The sequence below is a fragment of the Buceros rhinoceros genome, unplaced genomic scaffold, assembly GCF_000710305.1.
Source record: "Buceros rhinoceros silvestris isolate BGI_N320 unplaced genomic scaffold, ASM71030v1 scaffold4530, whole genome shotgun sequence".
In the NCBI taxonomy this organism is placed as follows: domain Eukaryota; kingdom Metazoa; phylum Chordata; class Aves; order Bucerotiformes; family Bucerotidae; genus Buceros; species Buceros rhinoceros.
In genome coordinates this window covers 22,599-47,205 of record NW_010388871.1, presented here as the reverse complement: position 1 = coordinate 47,205, position 24,607 = coordinate 22,599, and the positions used below count along the sequence as shown (strand labels likewise).

Here is a 24,607-nt window from a genome sequence, read left to right as displayed (position 1 = left end):
GTCGGTTTCAGGAGTCAGTCTTGCCCTTCAGCTTTGCCATGAATGGCAGACACGTGGATTTCTATAAATCCATTGGTCTCTATTAATATTAATACACAGAATATATTTTTTTCCCTTTCCTGGGAAGTGTGAGTAGTCTTGCTTCCTTCACCTTTTGAGGTGGTACGTTTATGTGCCAGACAATGCTTTCTGTTTGGGAAACCTGCAGCTCATGGTTACGGCAGGGTATTTGGGAGGAGGCAACCTGTGTCTTTTGGAAACCCACTGAGGACTTTCTCCAGACTTTCGCCATGCATCTTGCTGACTGTCAGAGAGCAAGGCTGAAATTACCTCTATTCATACATACATAAACAAATACACTTAAGTGCAGGAGTCAGGAGATACGAAAAATGGTTAGAAAAACAGGTCCAGACTTCTTATTCCTTAGTAGTTTTATTTAAAGATTATCTGTTTCTAATGCAGGATCTTAAAGACAACTTTTTCTGGCAGTCCATGTTTTGATGTCCAGATTTTGAATTGTTTTCTGTAAGATAGAATTTCCAGAAACGACTGGGTGTCCTGGGCTGATGTTCTGACCTTTCTATGATGCAGAGGAGCTTGAGGAGAAAACCTTGAAGTCATTTAAGAAGAGGATTAAGCACTGTTTAATAATAGTATGATGTAGATCACCAGTAGGCATTCCTTGTCTCACTCTCTCTAACGAAAGGTCAGAGTTATGCAGAAAGTTGCCTGGAGATAGTAGAAAGACCCAGAGTGAATGGACTGTGTGTTTTTGCTGGTTTCCTTGAGTGGTAATTCAATAAATACCAGGTTTTGTTTCTGGTTTTATTATTTATTTTGTATTTTTAAATGTAATTCTGAAAGCACAGATTTCACTAGTAAAAAAACCAAACATCAAAGCAGTTCTGGCTGCAAAGACTTGCTCTGAGGGTTACTTGTATTTCGACATGCATTGCTGAGGTTCGCAGAGCATGTGCGATCAGGCACGCTGGTACAAACAGGAGACAGCGAATGGGGATGAGGTGGCTCTTAGACCAACCGCAGAATGCAGGGAAGCATCGGGGGATCGCAGCCCCTTGTTCTTTTTTCTCACCAGGGTAGGGCAGACTCAGCTGAGTTCTGTTAGTAACTTCTGTAGGCAAAATATGTGTAATACTGTGTTTGGGATTAGATTCCAGATCCTTAAGGAGCCTGCTGTGAGCAGCCCGTTGCTGATGATGGCTGAGGTTGATTGCTCTCTGGTTTTTTAGTCCTTCTGTGGTTTAGGGAGTGTGGAAGTTGAACTGTCTCTCCTGATTTGTTTGTTATGGTGGTGTCTGCCCTTCAGACTAGTCTGTGCATGGAATGGATGCCTACCAGGCTCTCTGATATTTGGGTTTTTAATTGTTATTTTCAGGATCCGACAAACCTGGATAAGTTCAATGTCTCGAACTTCTTTCATGTGAAGAACAACATAAAAGTAATTGATCCAGGTAAGAATGAATTGAAGGTGGGCTGAGAAAACACCACCCCAAATACGCAAATTCCAACGACAGTGTTATGGAATTGACAGATTTTCTGGAGAGACATCCCTCAGTTTGAAAGCTTCTTGGAAATGTGAATAACTTGCTGAAAATGTCCCTTTCACGTCAAAAGGTGTTAAAAAATTTTGAAGCAAAGACATGATTCTTTGTGAAATCATTAACTGTCTCTAGCTGCTGTGCAAATATGGAAAGCTTTCCATATCCTTTAAGAGTAAGTAGATGAGAGAGAAGTGAGAAGAGGAGGAAAAATAATTTGCCAAAAGGTCCGTTAGCCTTGTACGAGACTGAAGACAAGGAAACCTGTGTTTTCTCTTTCCCGTCTGCTGGACTGTCTTTCATGTGTATCAACAACATATTGCTCATCCTGTCTTGGTTAAAAATGGACATCTTCCAAGTTAAAGATTGATAGAGATTTTTCTGAAATCATCCCAAAATTATTTTAATAACAGAAATTAAATGCTTTTTCCCCCCTTTCTAGATATCTAAGAAGTTTGTTTCTCTTTTGTGATTTTTTTGGTAGCTAAATGCTTAGTGGTATCTGCTAATAGTAAATTGCTGAAGGAAAGAAAATTCTCTCCTTTGTCCTTGTGGTTTCCTTCAGAACTGTTTCTAATGAGGTCTGATTGCTGATTCTAAGTGTGGTGTGTTTTTCTGAGTCTTACTATGCTCGTGTCTTTGGTTTTTTTAAAGCTGCTTATTCCGCAGGCAAGCATCTCTCTTTCTATTTACCTCCTAAAAACAAGTGTGTATTAGCTCAGAGAGGGACTATTTAATATCAGCAAATAGTAGGCATACCAATACAGAGAGCGAGTAAACTTTTGTAAATAAAAAACGTCAAATTCCACAGTCGGGTACAGCAGCTTCCTCCCCCTTGTATCCCGTTAATGATCTGATCTTGGGGTAGTTGCATCACAGGCCTGGCCATTCAGTGAGGAGAAAAAGGACAGAAGTTTATAAAGTTTATATTGTACCCAACTGTATCTTGTCTTTTATTGCTCTATAAAAATTTTACGAGACTTGCAAGAACTTAGATAATTTCTAGTGGTTTCTAAGAAATTTTTGCCGTAGTTGATTTGAAGTGTTTTTTCTCTTTTGTTACAGTTCATCATACTGGCATTTATTGTGCCATATTTCAAGTTGTGCTGTTATTAGTGTTATGCATTGCTATTTGTTATGTTCTACATATTTAATATATTTGAATATGTATAATTACTTGATCTTTTTATTTTTAGAAACAAAGAAATATCTGGAAGATTTTTGTATAACTAGATATGTAATAAACTGAAGGAGAACAAACCAGAATTTTTCTTTAACTCTGAATGATTTCACTTTGTCTTACCTAGATGAAGAAAAAGCAAAATTAGATCCATCTTACTATTTGAAAAATACAAATACAGAGACCCGAGAGACGTTACTGGAGCTTTATAAGGAATTCAAAGGAGATGATATTCTAGCAGCTACCATGAAGGCTCCTGAAAAGAAGAAAGTGGATAAGCTGAATGCAGTAAGTTGACTTAATTTGTAGTTTGGCACTGACTGACTTCTGCAGGAGTGGCAGGAGATGTTTCCCAGCTTGGAAGCCATATTGCAGTATCAGCAGACTCTACTCCTTCTGTTGACTGTTGCATGCAGGTCTGTCATAGATGACAATATGAGGGGGATTCCGTAGAAATACATTGTACGTGTCAGTGAGTCTTGCTTTGTTACATCATTATAATGGAACCTAAACACTTTAGAAATGGAGCACAATAAGAAGGAGGAACCTGTATGATACGGATAAGACGCGTATGTTGGCAGAACCTGTTTTCCCAGGTTGTAATCTCTTGCTTTGAATTCGTTTATCGTTGCTTCCTGCAGTTATTGGCAGAGAGAACACACGTTAAGGGCAGTGCAAGAGAGTCGCTTGTGGTGTGGGTAAATATATAAATCACCCACAGCTGCGTCTCCGTTTTTTTCTACTGGAATGCAGGATTTTTAGTGGGATATTTTAAAGGATGTTCTTCCAGGTGCGTGTTACTGTGTGTTCATGGTTGCCAAGAGAAACAATTCGTCTGCATCTAGATTTCCGACATTAAAGGCTGTTTGAAATGGGCAAGACAGGGTATTCTTCTTTCCTTTCAAGATTCTGGGATCTGGTGTGGCTTCGTGCTTTTTTTACATTTACATGAGCACGAATAGCAATTCAGCACATGGCTTTTAATGAGGAGGCTTAGTGTCAGATTAGGGAGTGTGACCAAGGAGTAGGATCACTTTTGCCCTTTTTTCAGGGCACCGTGTTGTTACAAGAAGACAAAAGTTGCAGGGATTGAAAATAGAGATGAGAGTCAACACTGAGCTCTACACACACTGGAAAATCAGATTGTCAGCTGATGGTGTGGCTGGGTGTAGCTGTAAACTGGCTCAGGATGCAGTGAAACCCTATGGACAGAGCGCTGGCCTGCCCTCTGTTCTTCACAGGAATTGCCCCAGAGCCGCTAAACGCATTTCCCAGATCTTTATTAGATCTTCGTAATTTCCTACGAAATCCATGTGTGACGTTCTCATTTCCTTTCCTTTCTGCAGGAGAATTACAAAGCTCGGAATAGGCATTGGGAACCATGGGACAGTGCCTCTGCAAGCAGAAGGGCCGTGTGTGGGAGGGGGGGTTGTTTGCTTTCCTCCACAGTATCTCTGTGGTTCACTGGATTTTTCTTCCACTTACTCAGCTACGTTTGAGAATTTTACAGATGTCTTGCCAGCAGTACTCCTTTCATGTCTCCACCTGTGGACATGCAAATAAATTCTTATAATGGAATCTTTGCATAATGATGTATTAAAATGTAGTGGAAGCAGTAAGTCCCTTCAGTTCCGCGCATGGGCAGCCTTAACTAGAGTTTTATCAGAGCAAATGTTGTGGGTAGCAGATGGAGAATTATCTCTGCATCATGCCTTTGTTTCTGTAGGAGCTAGAGCAGAAAGTCTGCCTTCAGAATGATGACGCTTGTGTGTTTCTAGTGCTTATATAGTATCTTTAGTAGATAAATTCTGAGATCTAATGCCTTTTTCTCCTGCTTTTTCCTATGCAAACAGGCTCACTATTCCACTGGAGCAGTAAGTGCTTCCTTCACCTCCACTGCAATGGTGCCTGAAACTACCCACGAAGCAGGTATCAGCACTACCTAGCTACAAGCTGTTTAAAACTGCTGCCTGGTTTTAGAGCGAGCTCCCTAGCACGCGTGTGTTTGTGAGGACCGAAGGAATGCGTTGAGAATTGGCCGGTACTGTTGCAGTGGAAATGTATGCTCTGAGCTGAGACATCCTTACTTTCCCATGAGCTCATTCGGAAAATAATGGAGCAATTATGAATTAGCTTTGGCTTTGAATGGCAGTTACTTATGTTAAACTGAAATTAATGAGGTATTTCCTATGCCTAGGGACCACTTATGGAATATCCACTTATGTAAGTCAGGAATGAAGTATAATCTCTCCTCAAATAGCATACAAAATCTTTACCACCTTTTTGGCCTAACCTGGTAATGGTTAGAATGACAGCAGATTTCATGGTGATTACTTCTGATTTACTGCATTTCAGGGTTACACAAAACCACAGTTTAGTACATGAAAGTTTTCCTTTTATTCTCTAGCCTAAACACAAATAGAATTTATTTAATTTGAATATTGATTATATAGCTTAGCAATTAGTATTCCTAGTTGAAGAGACAGGTCTGGCTTTTGGCACTAACGTGTAGAAATATGTCACGCGCTCAGGCAAAGAGTGAGAGCATTAAAAAACCACATTCACTAAGTTCAGTTCCTTTATTTGGTGGATTACAGTGACTTGCAGGTGACACTTTGAGTGTTGAAAATACCTGATTAACTGGGCATTTTGACAAAATGGAAGTGGAAACATCCTAGACTGATCCTTTGGTTTGTCTCTCCAGTAACAGCTTCATTTATTTTCAGAACTGGGTAGGTAGGTCCTCATATGTCAGCAATTTGTGGTTGACTGGTGACTACCTTCTTGGCTTCCGAGTTTGACAAGAAACAATTAGGTTTCAAAGTAATGTTTATGATTGGTAGACATTACTTGAAAATTAAAGTTTGTAATATTGAATGTTTCTGTGACTTAAAAATATAGATGATATTGCTGGCTCTTGAGGGGCCGGTGGTTTTCTCTGATGGAAAGTCCTTTGCACAGCGATCAAAGTGAGGTTAACAGATAATGGCTGTGTACAATCCCTGAAGACCCGGTACCCCGGGGGAAGAGGTCACACAGTAGAATCTAGCAGCTTGCTTGCCGATGATTTCAGAAGTCAGCTTCTAGAGAGCTAACTATTGTCTTTTGCTTTGATACAGCTGCTATCGAAGAAGATGTTGTGAGATACAAATACGTGAAGAAGAAGGGCTATGTGCGACTTCACACTAATAAGGGAGACCTAAACCTGGAACTGCACTGTGATATGGTACTGTGTGCCCCACAAGATGCATCTCTAAATAACAGACGGGATAGGAGCTGGTGATGGAAATGTCCGAAGAAAGGGATAGCGTGCAGTTGTAATAGATAAAGAGAAATAAGTAGCTTTCAGTTGTTACGGTGTGTTTTCATACTTACACAAAACTCCATTGTAAAATGTATGTATATTTTTTTATATATTACACTGTTATATGTATAAATATTCTCTGTGAATAGTCCCATACATTTTAGTGGACTACTTACAACATGTCAAGGGACATGTTTAGAGCTTCAAAGGATCAGGATTACAGTGACCCAAACAATGACAAGGAAGGCAGAGAGGAAAAAAAGAGGAAAAACACAGAGAAGGGAGAATAACCCAAGGTTACTGAGCATGTTACTGGCAGAACCAGGAAAAGAACCTCAGTGAAACCGAGAGCAGTCTGTCAGCCTGAGTACCTGTAGTTAAGATCTCCAGAAATGGTCAGATTTGTTTCTAAATCCTGAGCTTTACAGGACAAACCTAAATGAAAAACTGAGAATATGGTTTTTTACTTCATGCTGTTTCAGTTTTTAAGGTTCAAGTGTTCAAACATCTTCCCTTTGCTATTAAGAGGTTGACATTCAGTTTTAAAAACAACGGACTAGAGTTTTTTATAGTCAGTACAGTCTGATTCTGGGGGAAATATGGGGCTTATGTGATAATGAACATGGCAAGACTTAGGACAGAGTTGTGTCTCAGGTGTCACTGCTTGCTTATTGTACAGCCACATCTATAAAAGGAAAAAAATTTTCAATGTAGAAAGCCCAAACCTTCCATTGTTTACTGAGATTTTTATCTCAGGAGATTATAGGCCTGAAGGTAGATGTTTTAGGAACTTGAAGGATGCGAACGGGGTTTTAAATGGTAACATTTCTTCTTCTTGTGACCCTCTCAGAGTTCAGGACAGTGGTGCTGGCTAGGAGCTGGGATGCCTGGTGTGAAATCTAGATAGGCACTGAGAGCACATCCTGTTTTGCCTGGTGGAAAGCAAAAGGAGCAAACAGGGCGAGCCTGCAAGCTTTCCTTTCTCTTCCTATCGCTGGCGTGAGGAAGGAGCAAGATACGTGTGAAGGTCTCAAGCTGATATGTGGAACCAGTGTGATACTCTCCACAGCTGCCTATCATGCGAGAAATTCTGTAGGTCCCTGCCATCCCTACAGGTGTTTTCCATGCTCTTAAATAGTAACACGATGTAGTAAGGCAAAAAGCAGAGGATGTTAGTACAGCAATATTTGGGGGAAGCAGCAGAATGAGCAGATTGCATTGAATCATTTCTTCTGCCATATGTTCTCAAACCAACTCCTGGCTAGTGCAGGCTGACTGCAGCTATTCTTACCAGCGTGGGGCTTTGTGACCGGTGTCGCTCAGTTCTGAGGAGCCACTCTCTGTTGCCCATTACAAGCTTCCTGTATGATATCCACTGTGTTTTCTTTTTTCCAGAATTCCTACTCATCTCTGTTTCACACCCACTGCTGCTTCACGTACGCAGTGGAAGTGTGCACTGTTTTACACAACCAGACTCGCTTGCACACTGGCCTCTAGCCATCTCTGTCTTCCATTTGTTTGTGTCGGTTAAATCTGTGTGAATTAAGCAGCCCTTTGGCACTGCAGAAGGGAAAAAGATGTATATTTAGAATAAGTAGGAAAAACTTGCTGCTTTAAGGACATTTTCACAACATCCACTTTAGGTCATCATCCTAGGTTTATTAAATCAGTTCTTCCGGGAGACGCTTGTTTTTCTCCCTTTACTATATAAGGAGTTTGTGCTTCTAACTTTGGCTTTCCTGATTCACACTGAGGTTAGACACATGAGGTAGTTCAGTGCCAATAGAGCAAACATCTTGTAAACATATTACATATGCATATAGGTCACAAACATATACACAGATCAGCTACAATGGATCTATCGAGATTGCAAAAACAGACGTAGGAAATGGGGAAATGCCAGAACCAAGCCTTTCTAAACACATTCGGCTCGCCCTGCTTGTGAATATGCATGGCAATAGTCTTCATTAATCATATGCTGCATTTTTTATCAGCTCTCCTGGCTTACTCAGTGCACAGGCTGAACCAGTTCTGGGAGCAATTAGAAACTGTGCAGTGAAGTGGTTTATGTGCAGGATTTAGTTTTCCTGCAGAAGTGTAGAAAGTGAGTAAGGGCCTTGAATTCGGTTAGGGGGAACTGGACTGTGCCGTGATGCTCGCCCAAGTTAATGTTGCACAGGCTTACTGGTGCCTGACTTTTCAGCCTTTGTGATTTTCCTAGCCTAGCTGGCATGGGTAGTACCCTAGCTTTTCAGAAAGAGGCGGAGAAACAAATTGCAGCCCAAGGCACTGTACTGATACACATGGATACACCTCCAGGTCTGGGACCCTGGATTCAGCACACAGATCTGTGCTACTCCAGCGAGTGAGAGAGCTGATAGCAATATTAGGTTGTCATTGCTGTTTGAATTCAGACAAGATAGAGTGATTTGGGGAATTCATACATCTGCCTTCTCAAGCAGTGCAACTGCAGGAGCAAGCACAGGATTTATGAGCCATATTACAGTGGTGCTCGTTTTAAGGACTGAGCACTGCCTGTTGTTGTCTTGACCTGACCACAGGCTCCTTTTTTTAACTGCTGTGTTATACCCTGTGCTCTGGTTATTGGGGAAGCCACCCTAGCAGTGGTTGTGTTTGCACAGTGATTGTGGAGTGTTTTAGGAAGCTTGAGGATGAAGTTGCTCTATAAATATGACAAATGAATACCTGTGTCCAGAAGAAGGACTTGGAACACTCAAATTAAATTTTAAAATAGTCCTACGGGTTAGATTTCAATATATACTTCGAGGTGAAGTCTTCTTGCTGAAATAGAGAACAGCAAGTATGTCACTTGCTGTCTCAATGTATGTCTAAGGAGTCTTCAATTGTATTTTCATGTCTCTGGGCTCTAAGTAAGCAGAATATTCTTGCAGTTGTGCTCGCAGCAGTCTGCACTGCTTCTGAAGTCTACCCAGTACCTCTTTGTCTTCAGTACCCACCTTCGGTTCTTACTTCCTCTCCCTTCACAGCGCTTCTATCTCCTGTTCTTTCTTTCCCCGGTTTTTTGTGAGCTGTCTGGCAGTATGGATTGTTTGGGGTTCAGTCCATATGTACCATGGAAACTTTTGTTTAAAAATAAATCTGGGGATCTTCATATACTAGCACTTTAAGATGTCAGTCAATGAGATTGATAGTGATGAGATTCTTCCTAGCAACAAAAAACCTAATCAAGAAATGCTTTGTATTGATCGAGGGAGGAAATCAGTGCTGCGGTGTGATTGAAGTCATTAGTTAGTTTGTGACAGGATTCAGAAAGAGAGCATGAAATAGTTATTTTCTGTGTTTGAAATCACTTGTTCAGAGCACCAGAAAACTTCACTTAGGTTCCAGAAAGATGATGTGTGGTTTCAGTCATTGACCTGAGAAAAGGTAATAAAAACACTTTGGAAGATAAGCCGGATTTTTTTTCCACTTTTCGGAGTTTGTGCCTCAGATGAGCAAAGGTACACTACTGTTCTCTCGCTGTGTTGTAGTGGTGTGGCTAGTGCTCTTTGTTGCCGTTTGTTTTTCTCCTGCTCTTACTCAGATACAGCATGCCCCTCCTCGTGGGGACTAATCAGATGGCCGTGTGTTAGGGATGTTTCCCAGGAAGCTGAGTTCAGATCGGCATAAGCAACAGTTGTTGTATACAGTAACTGGAAACTAATTTACAAAAATTTTACTTGCCAGTTTGGCAAGTACAGAAGATTTACCAGCATCCAACAAGTCTTATTCTTTGAACTCTAGTCCTATGCATCACCATATGAAGAAATTATGAAGCAGTAGCTGAGGAAAGGCAATGAATGTGACTCAGTTCCCTATATTATATGATTTTCCTGGTCTTCTCAAGTTCTTTTAGCTGCTTTAATGAGGATGCTGCTGGGAACAACTGTCTATATAATCTGTGTGTATTCTGTGGTATTGGTCACTACAGTGATGCAGTTACACCTTGTAGGTGGCGGAGCCACCTTAGCAGCCTCCTAAGGCGTTGTGAAGGCTTTATCCTGTGCAAAAAGCCAAACTGACCTGCACGTGGAAGTAGAAAAGCGGTGTATTGTAGCAGTGTATTGTAGCGTGGAGAACTAGGAGCTGGTAAACCCTGAATTCTGTGCCTTTGCCATGGACTTGCTGCGTGATGTGACTCTGTCAGAAGTTTTTACATCAGTGGTAACCCATTTTTTATTTCACAATGAGCAATAAATATTGGCATAATTTTTAATTCCCAGGCAATAACGTGTCATGGATGCCTGAGTGGTGGAGTGCAGCTACGCAAATAACCTAGGCTGCCTGTCGGAATCAGCAGCCCTGCATAACAGCAGGTCAGCGTAGCCAACTCCTAGTCTCTGTGCCTCTGAAAGGGAATAAAAATTCCAGTCTTTGCCTCTAGGTTGCTTTCTTGTTTAGTGCTTGTACTTTTTTATTTTCATTGTGCCATGGAAATATATATATGTATATAAAAATATATAAATTTAACACTCCAGAAAACCCTGTCAAAATATTGAACAAGTGCTTTGGTGCGGTATCTCCCTTCTCTCCGCTGCGAGTTCTCCTCATGGAGGTGGTCACTCTGCAGCAGTGATCTGGTGGTTAAACACATGCCGATAGCGATAACTGAATACTCATCCGTGATGCCATAGCAGTTCTTGTAAATTTGGCTCGCTGGCTCAGGTTTAATACTTGGAGGTTTAAGGGCAAGTTGGCATAACAAAGAAGAATGTGCGATGGATTTCAGGCCTCCATCCAGCACTCCACAAATGCTTTTTGAGGTTTTAGGACCTGGCAAGCTCCACTTAATGATGATGTCTTGGCATAACTATCTGAAGAAGCCATTATTCTTCAAACGCTGCTGTTCTAATGTTTTGAGGCCCTCTGACCTGTTAAACACGCCTGTGATCTATAAATGTGTAATCCAGCCCCTGTTCTTTGAAATCATCTCTCCTTTTGTGTGAGGGACTGTTCTGAAGATCAGAAGCCTGTAAACTTCTTATCCATTTCCAGTGGGAATGAAGCAAGTTGCTGAAAACATCCTTTGACCTCCTGGCGTGACAAGGTTCCCCAGTCTTGCAGAATGTCTTTTTCTTTCTGATCTAAACATCCATTCTGCTCACCTTCTGTCAGCGTCACAGTGGCACTGTCTGGCGGATAACTGGCTGATGGTTTACCAGTGTCTGTTCACTCACTAATGTGGTTGCAGTGAGGAAATACGGTGGTCTTGGCATCATTGTAAATAACTTACTTCCTATTTTTTTCATCAAAGTAGGGCATTGTAGGAAGAGCTGCAACTTCTAACTTCGAAAGTTCTTGTCAGCAGAAACTAAAAACAAACAAACAAACCTGTCCTTTTCCCGTAGGAGAACAGCTGGATAAAAATGTGTGTTAGAGAGGGTGTTGCGTTTTGGAGTGGTTTTTCCTCAGTGCTACAACGGCAGACAGATCTATTACTCTGCTTTGTGGCTGGGAGTAGAATGGCTCTGCACAACCACAGTTGCTTAACAGGTCGCTTCTAGGTTGTTCTTAAGTTACTAGAAGCTAATACTTCAAATGTTTTTAACTTTGGGGGTGTAACCCCCATGCTTGAGAAAGGAGAAACGTTTTCATGGGATGTGTTAGTAACAAATGTCTTATCTGGATGCTGCCATCGTGTGCTTGTCCTCAGTGCTGTTCTGCAGCACTGAAGGGACAGTGTGAGTCCCCAGTGTCCCCCACTGCCCATGCCTGAAAGGGACGCGCTCAGCCTCTTCCCTGTGAACCTGTCCCTGCACGGTGGGGTCTGCTGCCCATGGCTGGCTGCGCGGTTTCCTGGCAGCCTTTGGCCTTGGGTAATCAGTGGAATGGTATTTTGCACATTCACCCCAACCACCCGACAAGCTGGATCTGGAAAGGGAATCAATTGTTACTGGATTGTGTTGCTTGTTTCTTCACGTTTGTCAGTGCAGGCATCCCGTACCAGCTGTGTCTGCCACTTAGGGATGCCAAACCCGAGGAAGAGGCAGGCGGTTTGGAGTTACACAGCTGCTGCTCTTCATCTTTCTCTGACGTTCTGCTTGTTTGTACCTTGACTCCTCTGATGAGAGCGGGGTGACCTTGGGAGGCTGATAGCTACCAGAGTTTCTCTGTGTAGCCTGGAAAAAGTTACAGGTTGCATTTTCTGAAAAGGTAGAATTGAAGTGCAGTCAGTTGCAGACTCACAAAACGCCAGGGAGTTGCTGCGGGACCTGCAATACTCCAAGTTTTACAGCTGCTGGAATTTGTTCAAGCAATTAAAGTTGCATCTTCATTTTGACTGTACCTGCTGGTGCTATGTCATGCTTGGTGGCCCCGTCCTCTTCAGCACCCAGCCCTGCCACGCACTATCTGACAAGCTCTCAACCCTCCTGTGACTGACAAATTCGAGGTGGAGGAGAGGATTGGTATCTTTTCTATGATTGCAATAGATAGAAGTTAAAGTAATGACTGTGGCTAAGGATGGTGACTGCCCTGGGAGAGCTAGTAGTTAACACTGACAAACTAGATGAGTGAATGAGATGCCTTGCTTAACTTGAGTTGTGCTCAGCTTAACTGATTGATTGTCCCTGCATTTGCAAAAAAGTGAAAAATGAAACTGGGGTATGTTATTTTTTTACTGGCATCTTGTGTAAGCTGAGCATCTTGCTTAGACTTTGAAAAAGTTTTCAGTAGCATCTTTAATGTCACTACTGTGGAATAAATGCCTTTGAAAAGTGAAGTTTCGCTATCTGCTGGAATCTTTGCTAAGTAACTAATTACAGTGGGTTTCTGTGTAATGAGAATGCAATAATTCTGCTCTTTGTTCTGAGCAAACTTTGGGCTTTGAGGAAGCAACACAGGCAAACATTTGCTATCAAGTCAGCAATCTTACCACCCAAGGCATGGGTTGCTTGTTCCGATGCTTTTTTAACATCAGTAGGAGTCTGGCCAAGTGTTTTAGCCCGCAGTGCCCTGATCCTTTCATCCCTGCCAGTGCTCTTCCACTGGAACTGTGCTCTTCTGATCATGGATCACAAATTGACCCGAACGTATTTGCTCACGGTGTGACCGGATTGAGAATGGTGTCCCTTGTCTGAACCGTGTCTTTTCTGAGCTGAACCACTGTAGGCAGCTGCCGTTTGCCACCGTAACCCATCACCGGCTCAAACCCTCTCGCATATAGGGGAACTATTAGCAGGAACGTGGAGCTGGCAGGGGGTGGTGTTCGGGGCTGTAGTAAACATTTCTTCTGCAGGAAGTGTCATGAGCTTCCTGCAGTGAAATTCTCTCCGTGCTTTTGCAGTGGGCTTTGTGGAGTTTGGGATATTCTTGTCCCTTTTGCACAGAAACAAATAGACTGTGCTTCCAGTCTATTGGAGCACAATGAAATAGGGGAGCTGAAATTGCTTCCCAGTACAGCGTTATGCACTGAAATGCAATAGAAACATTTATGTGTCCAGTTTCTTTCCGTGTCTTAGTGGAGGGAACAAACATTTACACCTGATGGACGGTGATTTCTGAAATGGCTCCATTACAGTTGCCTCTGGCTAAGCCCTAAGTAAAGCCAGGGTTTTATTAGGGAGAGTTCTTTCCTGTGGGATGGGTAGGCTACAAGGATTGCAAATTGAAAGAGGTAGAGGGAACCATGTTTAACCCTTACCAAATCACCTCCTTATGGGCTCATGTATATTGGAAGAGTTGCTAGAATGAACAATTACAGGAGTGAAAATGCTCTATTTAAAAAAAAAAGTCCATAAGTGGACTAAAGCAAAACAAAATCCACCTTACACTTCCACGGAGATCTGTGTTAAAAAAAATTGCAGGCTTCATTTGAAGCTTTAGAAATTTCCATCGCTAATTCATGCCTCTCAGTAGTGGGATTCTGGCATTTGTGTGATAAGAGGAAGGCTGTAGAATGCAATTTTAATTTGTGAGGAACGAGCTTTTCATTATTTTTGATTATTTCTGCTTTGAAACATAGGGTTAATGAGAATATATCAAGGCTCTGTAGTTTAGTGAAACTACTACAGTTCATCCAATTTAGAGAGACAAAAAGAAATAAAAGGGAAGTAGAATTAGCACAAGCAAATTATACAGGCATGCGAATGACAGCTTCTGAATGCTTAGTGTGAAATTTCTCTTCGAGGTTCATGCAGATCCTCAAGGGATGGAGCATTTTGAAATTATTAGCTCTTCACATAGTAAAGCCTTCTTCCTTGCAGTCATGGCAACGACTCAAAAGCTCCTCTCGTTTTCCATCTCCTGCACCTTGGCAACAGGAGTGCCGCAGGTTTTTAATCTACCTCTGGTTGGCTCTTCAGCAGCCTCATGCAAATTGAGTTAACTTTTGCAAATGTGGTGACCCATTTTAATTGATGAGAAAGGAGAGCTGCAAACTGAGAAATCTCAGATAGTGACCTGGCGTGGATAGTCTGTTCCCCGCGGTCTCAGGGTGCAGCAAGAGAGGTGAATTTTGCCTGCTTTGGAGCCACCTTTGCTGGTACAAAGGAATCAATGCTTAAGGTTTACTGAGTATTAACTTAGGTTAATACTTGAAAGTGGTACAAGATAAAATCTGCACTTCTCCTAGAACTTTAGAGAAAGGAGTCAGCATTTGTTTTTCTGTTTTGCTTTGGCTTTCTGAATTGTGTATTTTCTTTCTTCAGTGTTTTCCCAATAGCCATGATTTCACAATCCGTCTCTTGTCACTGTCATGTTTACATGGTCATTCCAAGTAGCAAGCTTCATTTATTTCTGAAATTTGTTTGGGCCTAGTAACTAGTAGGTAATTCCAGGCAGAGTTAACTACTAAATGTGTTAGCTCAATGGGGACTTAAACATAATTAGAAAATCATTTGGCTCTTGCCCCATGAGCTATACGTGTCTCTGAGCCAAGCAAAGCATTCATGTCTTCTGGGCTTAAGAATTCTTCTGCATTCCTGTCTCAAACCATTTGTTAAAATTTCACCACTTGTCTTGGGTGTGAATTTTCAACAGTTGAAAGGCATTTATCTGGCATGTACAAAATAAATATGGAGCGTAATTGGAACTGGAGACTCAGGTTTGGTATAAATAAAATTTTCTTTCTGTTTCTCATTTGGAGAGGGAAGTGTCTTTAAGTCAAAGGACATACAGAGACGCTGTGTTCACTTACGTGGTCCCACCTTGATCGAAGAAAAGGAGGATTTCTCAGTGCTGTCCTACCACGCTCTTGGGAGAGAAAAGACTTCCACAATTTTAAAATTTGACTTCTTGGGAGAATCGCTGCATCCTTCTGTAGTTAAAACACAGCCTTTTTTTCTGTCAGTTGGCTTCAAACCAACAGGTTAACAAATCATGGCATTTTTCCCTTTACTTTCTTACATAGAAAGCTAAGTTGTAGTCAGCAGATTAAAATAATTTAAATAATTTCCTGCTTAATACAAAAGAAATAAAGAGGGGAAAGTTAGCTGCTGTTGTTGAGGTCAGTTTGAGATGAGAACAGCCAGAAGGGAAGAGAGAGCCTGGAGCCCGTTGTCAGTAATGAAGCGTCAAGTGGCTCTTGCACTCCTGCATTTCCGACCATCCCCGCCTCCTCCAGAAATGGTATGAGGCGAGGGCTGTGCAGGAAGTTTCTGAAGAAGTAGGCGGTTTTGCATTCCAAGACTGCGAGTCTGACAACTTCCGCGAGATTTTATACTCGGATAACAAAGTCGGGTTTGTTTATATAAATTTCTCATCAGTCTTTGTAGTTGGAACAAAGACTTCAAAGCCTGCCTTGTTTGTATGGTCAAAGCAGAGTGTAACTTCGTTACTGAGGATCTGCACCTTCCCTGTAAACCTCAAGCCTCTTTCTTCTGCTTTGGACAGGATGCTTTTAAAAGTCCCTGAAATGTGCTTGGCAGTGTCAGATTTGGCAAGAGCGTTAACTGCTTTGAATAAATCAAATATGAGCCAGATATTCTAGATCAGCTGCATGACTGAAACTGGGGTTTATTACTGATTGAATGCAAACCTTTTTATTTGTGTCTTCAAAAAAGCACCGTGAAAGGTAATGGTAATGTTGCTAAGGAACTGTTTACCTGCCAAGTGTGTCTGTGTGATGCATGAGGTGACCATGGGAACCAATTTGGTGGCAATTATTTAAAGAAACCCTTGCAGTGAAATGATTATTGTATGTATGTTAAATATTTCTGTGGTTGCATTTGAAAAAGAGCTTATTGCTGGAAAAAGTATAATAACTAGAAATCCATTTAGAGGGAAGGGTCAGCATAAGTCCTGCATAAAAAATAAATTACTAGAGCCAGGATTTTTGATGTATATTTTACAAATTGTGTTTTGAAAATAAATAGGAAATCTGTATTGGTTATCAACCTTGTGCAAATTTAAAATGGTTTGGGATGTATTCCTAGGGGACTCAGTCAGTCTTTTGCCTGATTTCATTCTTCTTAAAAAATTAATTACAGGTTGCTGTATTCCCCCCAGAGAACTTATTAACCACGTCTCTCTCTCCAAAGAGTGCTTGGTTCTCATGAGATAAAGTGCCTTAGGCTAAAAGCTGCTGATTCCATTTCTGATTCATAAAAAAATCTTTTAAAACTTATTTTTATCCTCCCTGACATTTTTCATGAGTGATAACTAACAGCACTATGTTACAGTCAAGGCTGTTAGGATACCGTCTTATAAAGGACGCATATGCTGCACAAGTGGTTCTTCAGGGGTTGCATTTTGCCTTAAAGTTTGTGTGCAAAGTATTTTCAAGCATGTATGTCCAATTCAAACAAAATTTCAAATTTTCTATAAACATTGAAATTCTAGAAAACCTCAGATTCCTTGAAACAGTATTTATGGAATATACAAACTTACAAATCGCCCTGAGGATGCTACTTGAATACCTGATCTGGTAGCATTGTACCATAAAATGGTACCATTACCATTTTAACCCAGTCGTGATTTTATAGAGGATCTGAGATAATAGCTGGTGTAAGATTGCATTAGAATTTGTTTATTTTTCCCGTTATGGCCCCGCTGACAACTGTCATCTGTATCTGGGTAGAGTGATTAAGAAGGAATCCTTATAAAAAAATCATAATGGCAAGTAGAGTTTGTTTGAATAATTAAGAGACATTTCAGTGTCAGTAAAGAGTGGCAAGACCGATTGTGCTTCAGATGGGAACACAGAGCGGAAGTTCTGTGTGGTTCTGGAGGGATACTCGTATGGATCTGCTCTTTACGAGATAGCGGTTATGTCATCGTTACATGACTGTAATTAGGCTTCCCTTATTATTTTGCTTTTAAGTCACTTCAGGCTGCCTGGCTGAGGCTCACTGTCTCTCCGCAGCCCTCAGACCCCGAGTGATGTCACACCAGCACAAAGTGAGTCAGTCCCTCTCAGACAGAGGCTCCTGCTCTTGTGTGTTCGTTCACAGACGTCGCGGCTCGTGCTGGGGCTTTACTCGCAAGCACGTCCAGTATTTGCAGTGCCTGTTTTGACTTGGTCGGGTGTGTTCTTCTGTAAAACTGGAATATATTTATGCACATAATCGTCAGTGGGGCTGGAAAACGTGTCCCAGTATGGAAGACAGGCTGTTTCTGTTCTCGCGTTTGTACATCTGAAGGTATTTTAGAATTGCAGAGACGCGAATCCATACAATTACAGTGGAGAGATAGCTAGGTAGACAGTAAAGTTTTTCAGAAGGTGCTGTTTGAATGTGGTGGCTCATAAATTCAGATGAATAGCTTTAATTTGCACTGTAAAAGCAAATGAGAACTTGGCAATATATTTAGCATCTTTTTGTTTCTTTTTAGGTTTTTGAAAGCGAGTTGACTTTTTTTTTCCTGTGGTCCCGTGACCTGTGGAGTCAGTCCCATTTTTAGTTCCAAGTGCTGAAGAGACCAAATGCTTCTCCCCCAGTCAGCTTCAATGTGCTGACTTTGAAAGAGCGTGGCAGAGAAGTCAGGCTCTTACTCTGGAAAATAAACTTTTTTCAGGGCTAGAAGTCCTTTGGAACAGGATTATGATGTGCTGCTGGAACTAAGTTACTCGCAAGTCTCTGAGCTTACCTGTTCTCGCCATCGTTACATCTCTTGGGAGCTCACGTTATCTGAACTAGTGTTCAGCGCTTCTTTGTGCTAACTGAAAGTCTGCGTTTAATTTATTTGACACAGTCCCTGTCTTTCCAGTATACTTCAAAAGAGCATTTTTAATTTTTTTGTGCTGTAGGCAGAGACTCATTCCTCTTCAGGTCCTGCACAACTGTTTCTTTGTAAGGCACAAATTACAAGTGATTCTTGTAAACAGTGTGATGACCAGTTTGATTATCTGAATGTGTTGCTTAATTGAAACTTCTGTTTATCTTTCAGACACCCCGAACATGTGAAAACTTTATCAAATTGTGCAAGAAGAACTATTACGATGGAACAATTTTTCACAGATCAATTCGTAATTTTGTGGTGAGTGTTGAATAAATCCTGTGCAATGCACAGTATGTGATGTCCTCAAAATATTTATTTACCTTAATTCAGTTTTAGTTTCTTCCGTGCGTGACAACTTGTAATGGATTTATATTAAATATACAATCAGAACTAGGATTGTCCCGACTTACCAAGTTTGCACTTACTAGTCTTACAAACAACTGCCTCGGGCTGATACTGTCACTTGGAGCATCACTGCATTTCGTGGTGCTTTTGCTGCCGTTCCAGACAAGGCCTTTGAGAGTCATTGCCTTGGCAGGGCTCTTGTTATCTTCCCCAAGGCTTGGGTGGGTGGTTAATGAACAAAAGGGGGCGGAGAGAGAGAGGAGAAAAAGAGAGATGCTAATTTGGGTAAATAATGCTGTGGCTTGTTGAAATCCCATTCAGTTGAAGCTGTAGCAAGGAGCTGAATTTCTGTTTGAGGTTGTGGTACTGGGATGCTGTCAGATCGCCCTTTCCTGGGTGTGTGCGAGGACGGGGTGCCCAGGCTTGCTTTGTGAAGGAGTTAAAGAGCAACTAGTGAACCAGAAGGTTGACTTCGCTAGTCAGAGGTCTTTATTTACATAGGTACTGTCCAGGCAGCTTAGGATGTTGTAGCTGTCCTCTAAATTCCTTTCAGAAGAATTAATAACCTGATTCTGAAGGCAGAGCACATCTTTCAGGGGACCTCACTGAATGTAACATTCCCTCTTGTCTTCCTGAAAAAGCTTTTTTTCTTTCAACGGTGCTGTGTATCTCAGTTCATAGTTAAAATCACAATTAAAATAGTGCTTGTGTGCTATCACTGTGAAACTAGTCGTGTCATGCTCCTTCTACTGGCATTAGAATATAGAATATTATTTCTGTAGATCCTGCATGTACATACAGTGATTAATTTTGTTGCTGAAAGATTGGTTTCACGTGAGGATTTTCCCGACTGCAGATAGTGAGTGGGATACTGAGAAATACAGATTCAGATACAGAAAATACTCCATATTCCCTCTTTTCTTGCTTTTGCTTTATTTGGAGGATTGGTAGCAAAATGGAAAGCTTTTTCAGTTCCAAAACAATGCATCATCAGTTAAAAAGCAGGTTATGACTCAGCACATGATAGAAAGGAGGATCTGGTTAACCCATTTGAGGCTGTTTATTTTCCCTATCTGTCCACAAGAGACCTATTATTTTTATAAAACTGACATCCTGCTCTTGGGTAAGTCATGTAGGAGTCGACAGCCAGCTGATAAAAGAGGCTCCAAATAAGTAGTAATGGTTTCCTTGTTGCTAACTTGTCAACATGACACAATATAGAAGGAAGAAAATTTATCGGAGTTGGCTTTTATGACTTGTGTTCCATGTCTTTCACACAGATATGTGTGTAACCTATTGGTTAAATTTTAATTCTGCAGATCCAAGGAGGTGATCCAACTGGAACAGGAACAGGTACAGTTAAGTTAGAATCACATAAACCGTTTTTGCTTCGTGTGCTGTGTTGTTACATTTATTTCCAGATACCTTGTAGGTGAAAATTGTCTAAATGATGGTATGTGGTACATTGTGAGTATTTTCACTTTAAAGCAGAGGTTTTATCACTGTATTTTTATGAGCATTTTGACTATGCTCAAAATTTCATCCAGTACATTCTCAAAAACTTGGGCACTCTTCCACGCTGAATTCTTGTTGGATTTTTTCTTTCATTTTCTTCCAGAAAATAAATAAATTAAAATTACAATGATTTTACAGCTGGCCTCGAAGGGCAAAGAACAAAGCAAGAACCACATTCATGCAAAGTTGCTTTCAAATTCAGCGTTAACGGAAGAGTTGAGCCCTGCCTGGGAAGTGGTGAATGGCCAGACACCATCTGTTCTCCCAGCGAGCCGCCTTGTAAAGCCCAAGCTGCTCTTCCGCTGACTTTGAGGGATCACGGTTACTAAACTGTTCTGCCGGTTCTTGCTCCCGTAGCTGCATGACAGGCATGTATCAGAAAGGGGCCGGAGACACAGCAGCTGCAGGCTCCTCAGAGCATGCCGACCACACCAGATATGTCACGGAGTATCTCTAGTTGCTGCTGTAAATTTGCTCATTTTCAACGTCTGTCTTTTATCTACCCACTTGTAGATGTCACCAGCCTCCACAGCTCCTGCCTTCATCCTGTGGGGTTCTGTGCCCCACAGAACTATTCTAGGTCATACATGGGTCACTTGTGTATGCGAGCACTGTATTCTTCTGTGTGTGCTCATCAAAAAAAGATCTTTGCAGTTGTTAAATATTTTAGCTCTATTTGCTTTGTAAATAGCGTTAGCGTGAGTTGCCCAACAGCTTTCCTTCTGCTGCATGCGGTTATCAACAGCTGCGTACTCTAAGGTCTGAGACTAGGTAAAGGTTCTGTATTTTGATGGCAAAAGCCCGGTAACGAGAGGTGTTACTGTATATGCTTAGACTATCAGAACAAACGTGATTTGGTTTTGTTGTAAGGAAAGTTTTGCTTCAAATCCCAAAGGATACAATTAGAAACATATTTTTAAAATGAGAAATTAAAGAGGTGTCAGGAGATGTGAGAAATGTAATGTGTTGACTCAGACACCTTTCACCCTTGTACGGTGGAGTTCAGATCCTGCTGCGGATTGAAAATTAACTTTCTGGTCTCAGTCTTGTCTCTGTCTGTGCCAAGGGTCCCGGTACTGTAAGTCAGCCCCGTTAACAGCTGGCAGAGTGCTGGCAGCGCAGGTCCAGACTCAGCCCTACTGGCAAAACACAAATAAGCCCATAGCAGGAAAAATCTCCTGTGTGTATCATTTTATTTTAAAAAGGAGTGTAATGACCTCTAGGCTTTTCCATCTTGGTTTTCCTCCTTGTCATTCTTAATTAAATATGAATGCGTTGCAGGCAAGATGTCTGGCGAGTATCTGTCAAGACGATTAAAGTTCTAATGAAGTGGCCGGTGTGCACTCAAATAGGTATGAGTGTTGCAGGTTTTTAGAGACTGTTCGCAATTATTGTAGAGTCCAAAGGGTGCAACTATCTTCTTTGCAACCAAATGGTTTTTATTTTTTGAAGTCAGCTGAATTTTAGGTATCCTTGCTTAATCACTTACTGAATATGATAATATCACCAGAAGATGTTGTAAATGGACAGCCTGGTGGGCTGCTGAATTTCTCTTGAACTGTCGTGCCTGTAGGTTTAATACTTATTGAAATGAAGCCAATTAGACAGAGCGCAAGTAGTCTGTCAGGATTTGTTCCTGACTACCTGGGAGACCCTGGGCAACTTGAGTATGAGGCAGAAATTTCACTTGTGTATCATGAGTCACTTCCTGTAAGAAGGTCACCAGCCCTGAGGTCTGTCTGGCTTTATGTTCTCTCTGCAGCAGCATGGCCAGAGGAGGGTACAGCTCGGCAGCGGTGTAAGAACGTGGCAGACGTAGTGAATAAAAATTGTGGGTCATTGGATTGTGCGTTATTAATGTGATCACAAGCATTTATGTTAGGAAAGCTGTGGAGTAAAGCACTAGAATTCTGTACTTTGTACCTTTTTTAGCTGGGTCTTTTATGTTATTTGCGGTATAAATTCCCTTTTTTATTTTCATGGCAACCGGCAGGAATTTCAGTATTTCTTTGACTCACTGCTTCTTAGGAAAAAAACAAATGCAGCTTTGAAAGCTGAGGTGTCCGTAAGTTTTAATGGTCATTAGAGGTTTACTGGGGGAGTAAGTAACTTGACTTCTGCAATATCAGAGAAGCACATGGGAGCAGAACAGGGCTTTCTTCCCAGATATTTCAGTTGGCGATTTGGAGGTTGCCTTGTTAAACGCCATTCTTTTAAACTGCCACAATTGTTTCTCTTAGGGCCTTTTGTAGGAAGACTCAAGAAAAAAAAGAACATCCTTTGTTTCCTCTTCACGTAGAACCTTCTGCTTTAACTGAAATTTTCTAGCTAAGAGGTTTGGGATGGTTTTACATTTGTTTGTTTAAAGAAAAATCCAGCTTTTCCAAACTAATATGTGGAAGGTGCATTAAGCCTGTATGTATTTTTGTTTGTTATATTTAATTATTCCTGCTCATCAGCTCAGGAACTAGAACAGACTTGTTCAAAAATCTTCCCAGCATTTGGTTTCTGTCACCTGACCTTCATCCCATGTTCAGCAGCAGGTGTCAGGTTAACGGTTGCAATACCCCGATGCTCAGATGATCACCCGCTCCTTTGCTAACTAAGCCCAGGAACGTTCGGCTTCTGGGTGCGTTTGGGCATGTTCAGTACAACATGATGTCAGGTTACGTGTCCTACATGCACAGGCTGCATCTGTGCTCTCAGCTCACCTAGATGAGTCCTGTAGGGTTGACACTGATTCTGGAGGACCAAACTCATTTTCTACAGGCTTTAACTTAATGTTTCATAAGACTACTGGGGGAATTTTTATTGTGCTGCAGCAGCTTATTTCTCTGCTAACAAAACAACCACCTGTAGAGGCAGTATTCAGAGCAATAAGCTGAGTCATGGTCATTCTTTGTAATGATTAATTATTTGAAAATGAATTTTAGATTTGTGATCTATCTCTTTTCCTGCTGTTCATAACAACTAAGTGGTTGAACATTGTGAGTAATTCTAACTCATGCTAGTGCAAGTAGAGCAGCTGCTCTGTATTTTCAGTGTTCCAAATAATAGAAGAAAATTTGCATGTAGGAAAAATAGTTTTAACATCCTAAGCCCTTTGTTTGAAAAAGGGAAAAACTATACCCAAAGCATTGTATTTTCAAAGCGACACAGGCATTTTTCGGCTACTCTTATTTGCAGCCTGTTGGAGGGTCTCATGAATCAGCCTGTGAGTGCCTCTGACCATTGTGAAGCCAAGGGCTCACAAAGCAGGCGTGTGAGAGCTGTAAAATACGGCTGCTAGGTGGGAACTGCGTTTGGGCTGGCAACAAGCAGAGCTGCTCTGAGCTGTCAGTAGCAAAGCGCTGTGGACAAACTTGGTCAGTTCTGCAGAGTCATTTCCTAACAGGGCAAGTTCCTAAAATGTCACTGGTTTTTGAGCCCCTTTTCTGGCATGATCGAAGCTCAGCGAAAGAACAAAAGCAAGACTTTTTTATCTAGCAATATACTCCTTTGAGACTGAAAAACCCAGCTCTGAAAACCCAGCCTCGGGTGTGTAGGGTTAAAAGTGCTGTGTCCTCTTGTCTGGAGGGAGAGAAGCCCCGGCTGAGCTGAGGCTTTCATATTTGCAAAATTATTCAAGAATCTCACTTGGAAATCTCTGTAGAAGTGTCAGATGTTATTATGTACCTCGTTGTTCCAAATGACAAGAAGAAAATTGCAGAAAGTAAGCCATCATTTTTGTGAATCAGAGCCCTCCCACTTCCTTACCACTGCTTAGCAATTTTTATGCCAGAAAAAGGAAGGATTTATTTAACATCACAACTGTCATGAATGATGATTCCCAGCCCACACCTGGCTTTTGCAATGCTACGCTTCTGAAGCTTTAGGTGCACCTCTTAGTTCTTTGCAAAAAGTTGTGCAACTGCTGTAATTTTACCCAAAAAATTACTTTCTCACAAAAAAACCGTTAGAAGGAACAAGGACTACCAAAGATAAGCTGTTGTAGTTCAGAAGACAATCTAAAAACGTGGCTTTATTCTGTGTAGGTGCTAATGTGATTGCTTCAGATGTCGGTTTAGATCTCTTCCCTTTTCACTATCAGCACGAGACTGAATACCTAACTGTGCTTCAGTTACAAGCTAAATATATCTTGTCACTCTGGACAGCCATGGAAATGATGAATATAGTCTATTTTTTCCTGTGAGCTGTGTGGTCTGTTTGGTTTAATCTCTGTGTGAAAATTAGCTAAACACCTCTTTAATTTAAAGGAGTTTTTCTCTTTTATTGAAAATGTGTGAAGTGGCTCCCAGCTGCCTTCGGCTTTGAGTCTCGGTTATCGGGGGAGGTATGTGATTTGTATTTTACAGAATTGTGCAAAAGCTCCTTCTGGCTCCTGAAGGCTTAATGCTGTTGGAAGGCAGTGTGTTTCCGTGGCCCATCACAAGTACAGCTGCAGCTTTGTGCAAACAGGAGCCCCCGCCGTGCAGGGTTTGAGCACTGCTCTCTTTCGCACTCCCGGCGCCCACCCAGCCAGTGGCA

General features: G+C 41.5%; 1 protein-coding gene across 1 annotated transcript in view; it reads left to right on the top strand.

The window, feature by feature from the left end:
- Positions 1 to 24,607, top strand: part of PPIL2 (peptidylprolyl isomerase (cyclophilin)-like 2) — a gene marked incomplete at its 5' end in the record, with an annotated part of 70,677 nt that overhangs the window by 26,130 nt on the left and 19,940 nt on the right. The window contains 6 exons of the mRNA XM_010131677.1: positions 1,397 to 1,472; positions 2,867 to 3,027; positions 4,593 to 4,668; positions 5,859 to 5,965; positions 18,389 to 18,478; positions 19,885 to 19,918. Coding sequence (XP_010129979.1) covers positions 1,397 to 1,472; positions 2,867 to 3,027; positions 4,593 to 4,668; positions 5,859 to 5,965; positions 18,389 to 18,478; positions 19,885 to 19,918 — 544 coding nt within the window. The remainder of the gene's footprint in view (positions 1 to 1,396; positions 1,473 to 2,866; positions 3,028 to 4,592; positions 4,669 to 5,858; positions 5,966 to 18,388; positions 18,479 to 19,884; positions 19,919 to 24,607) is intronic.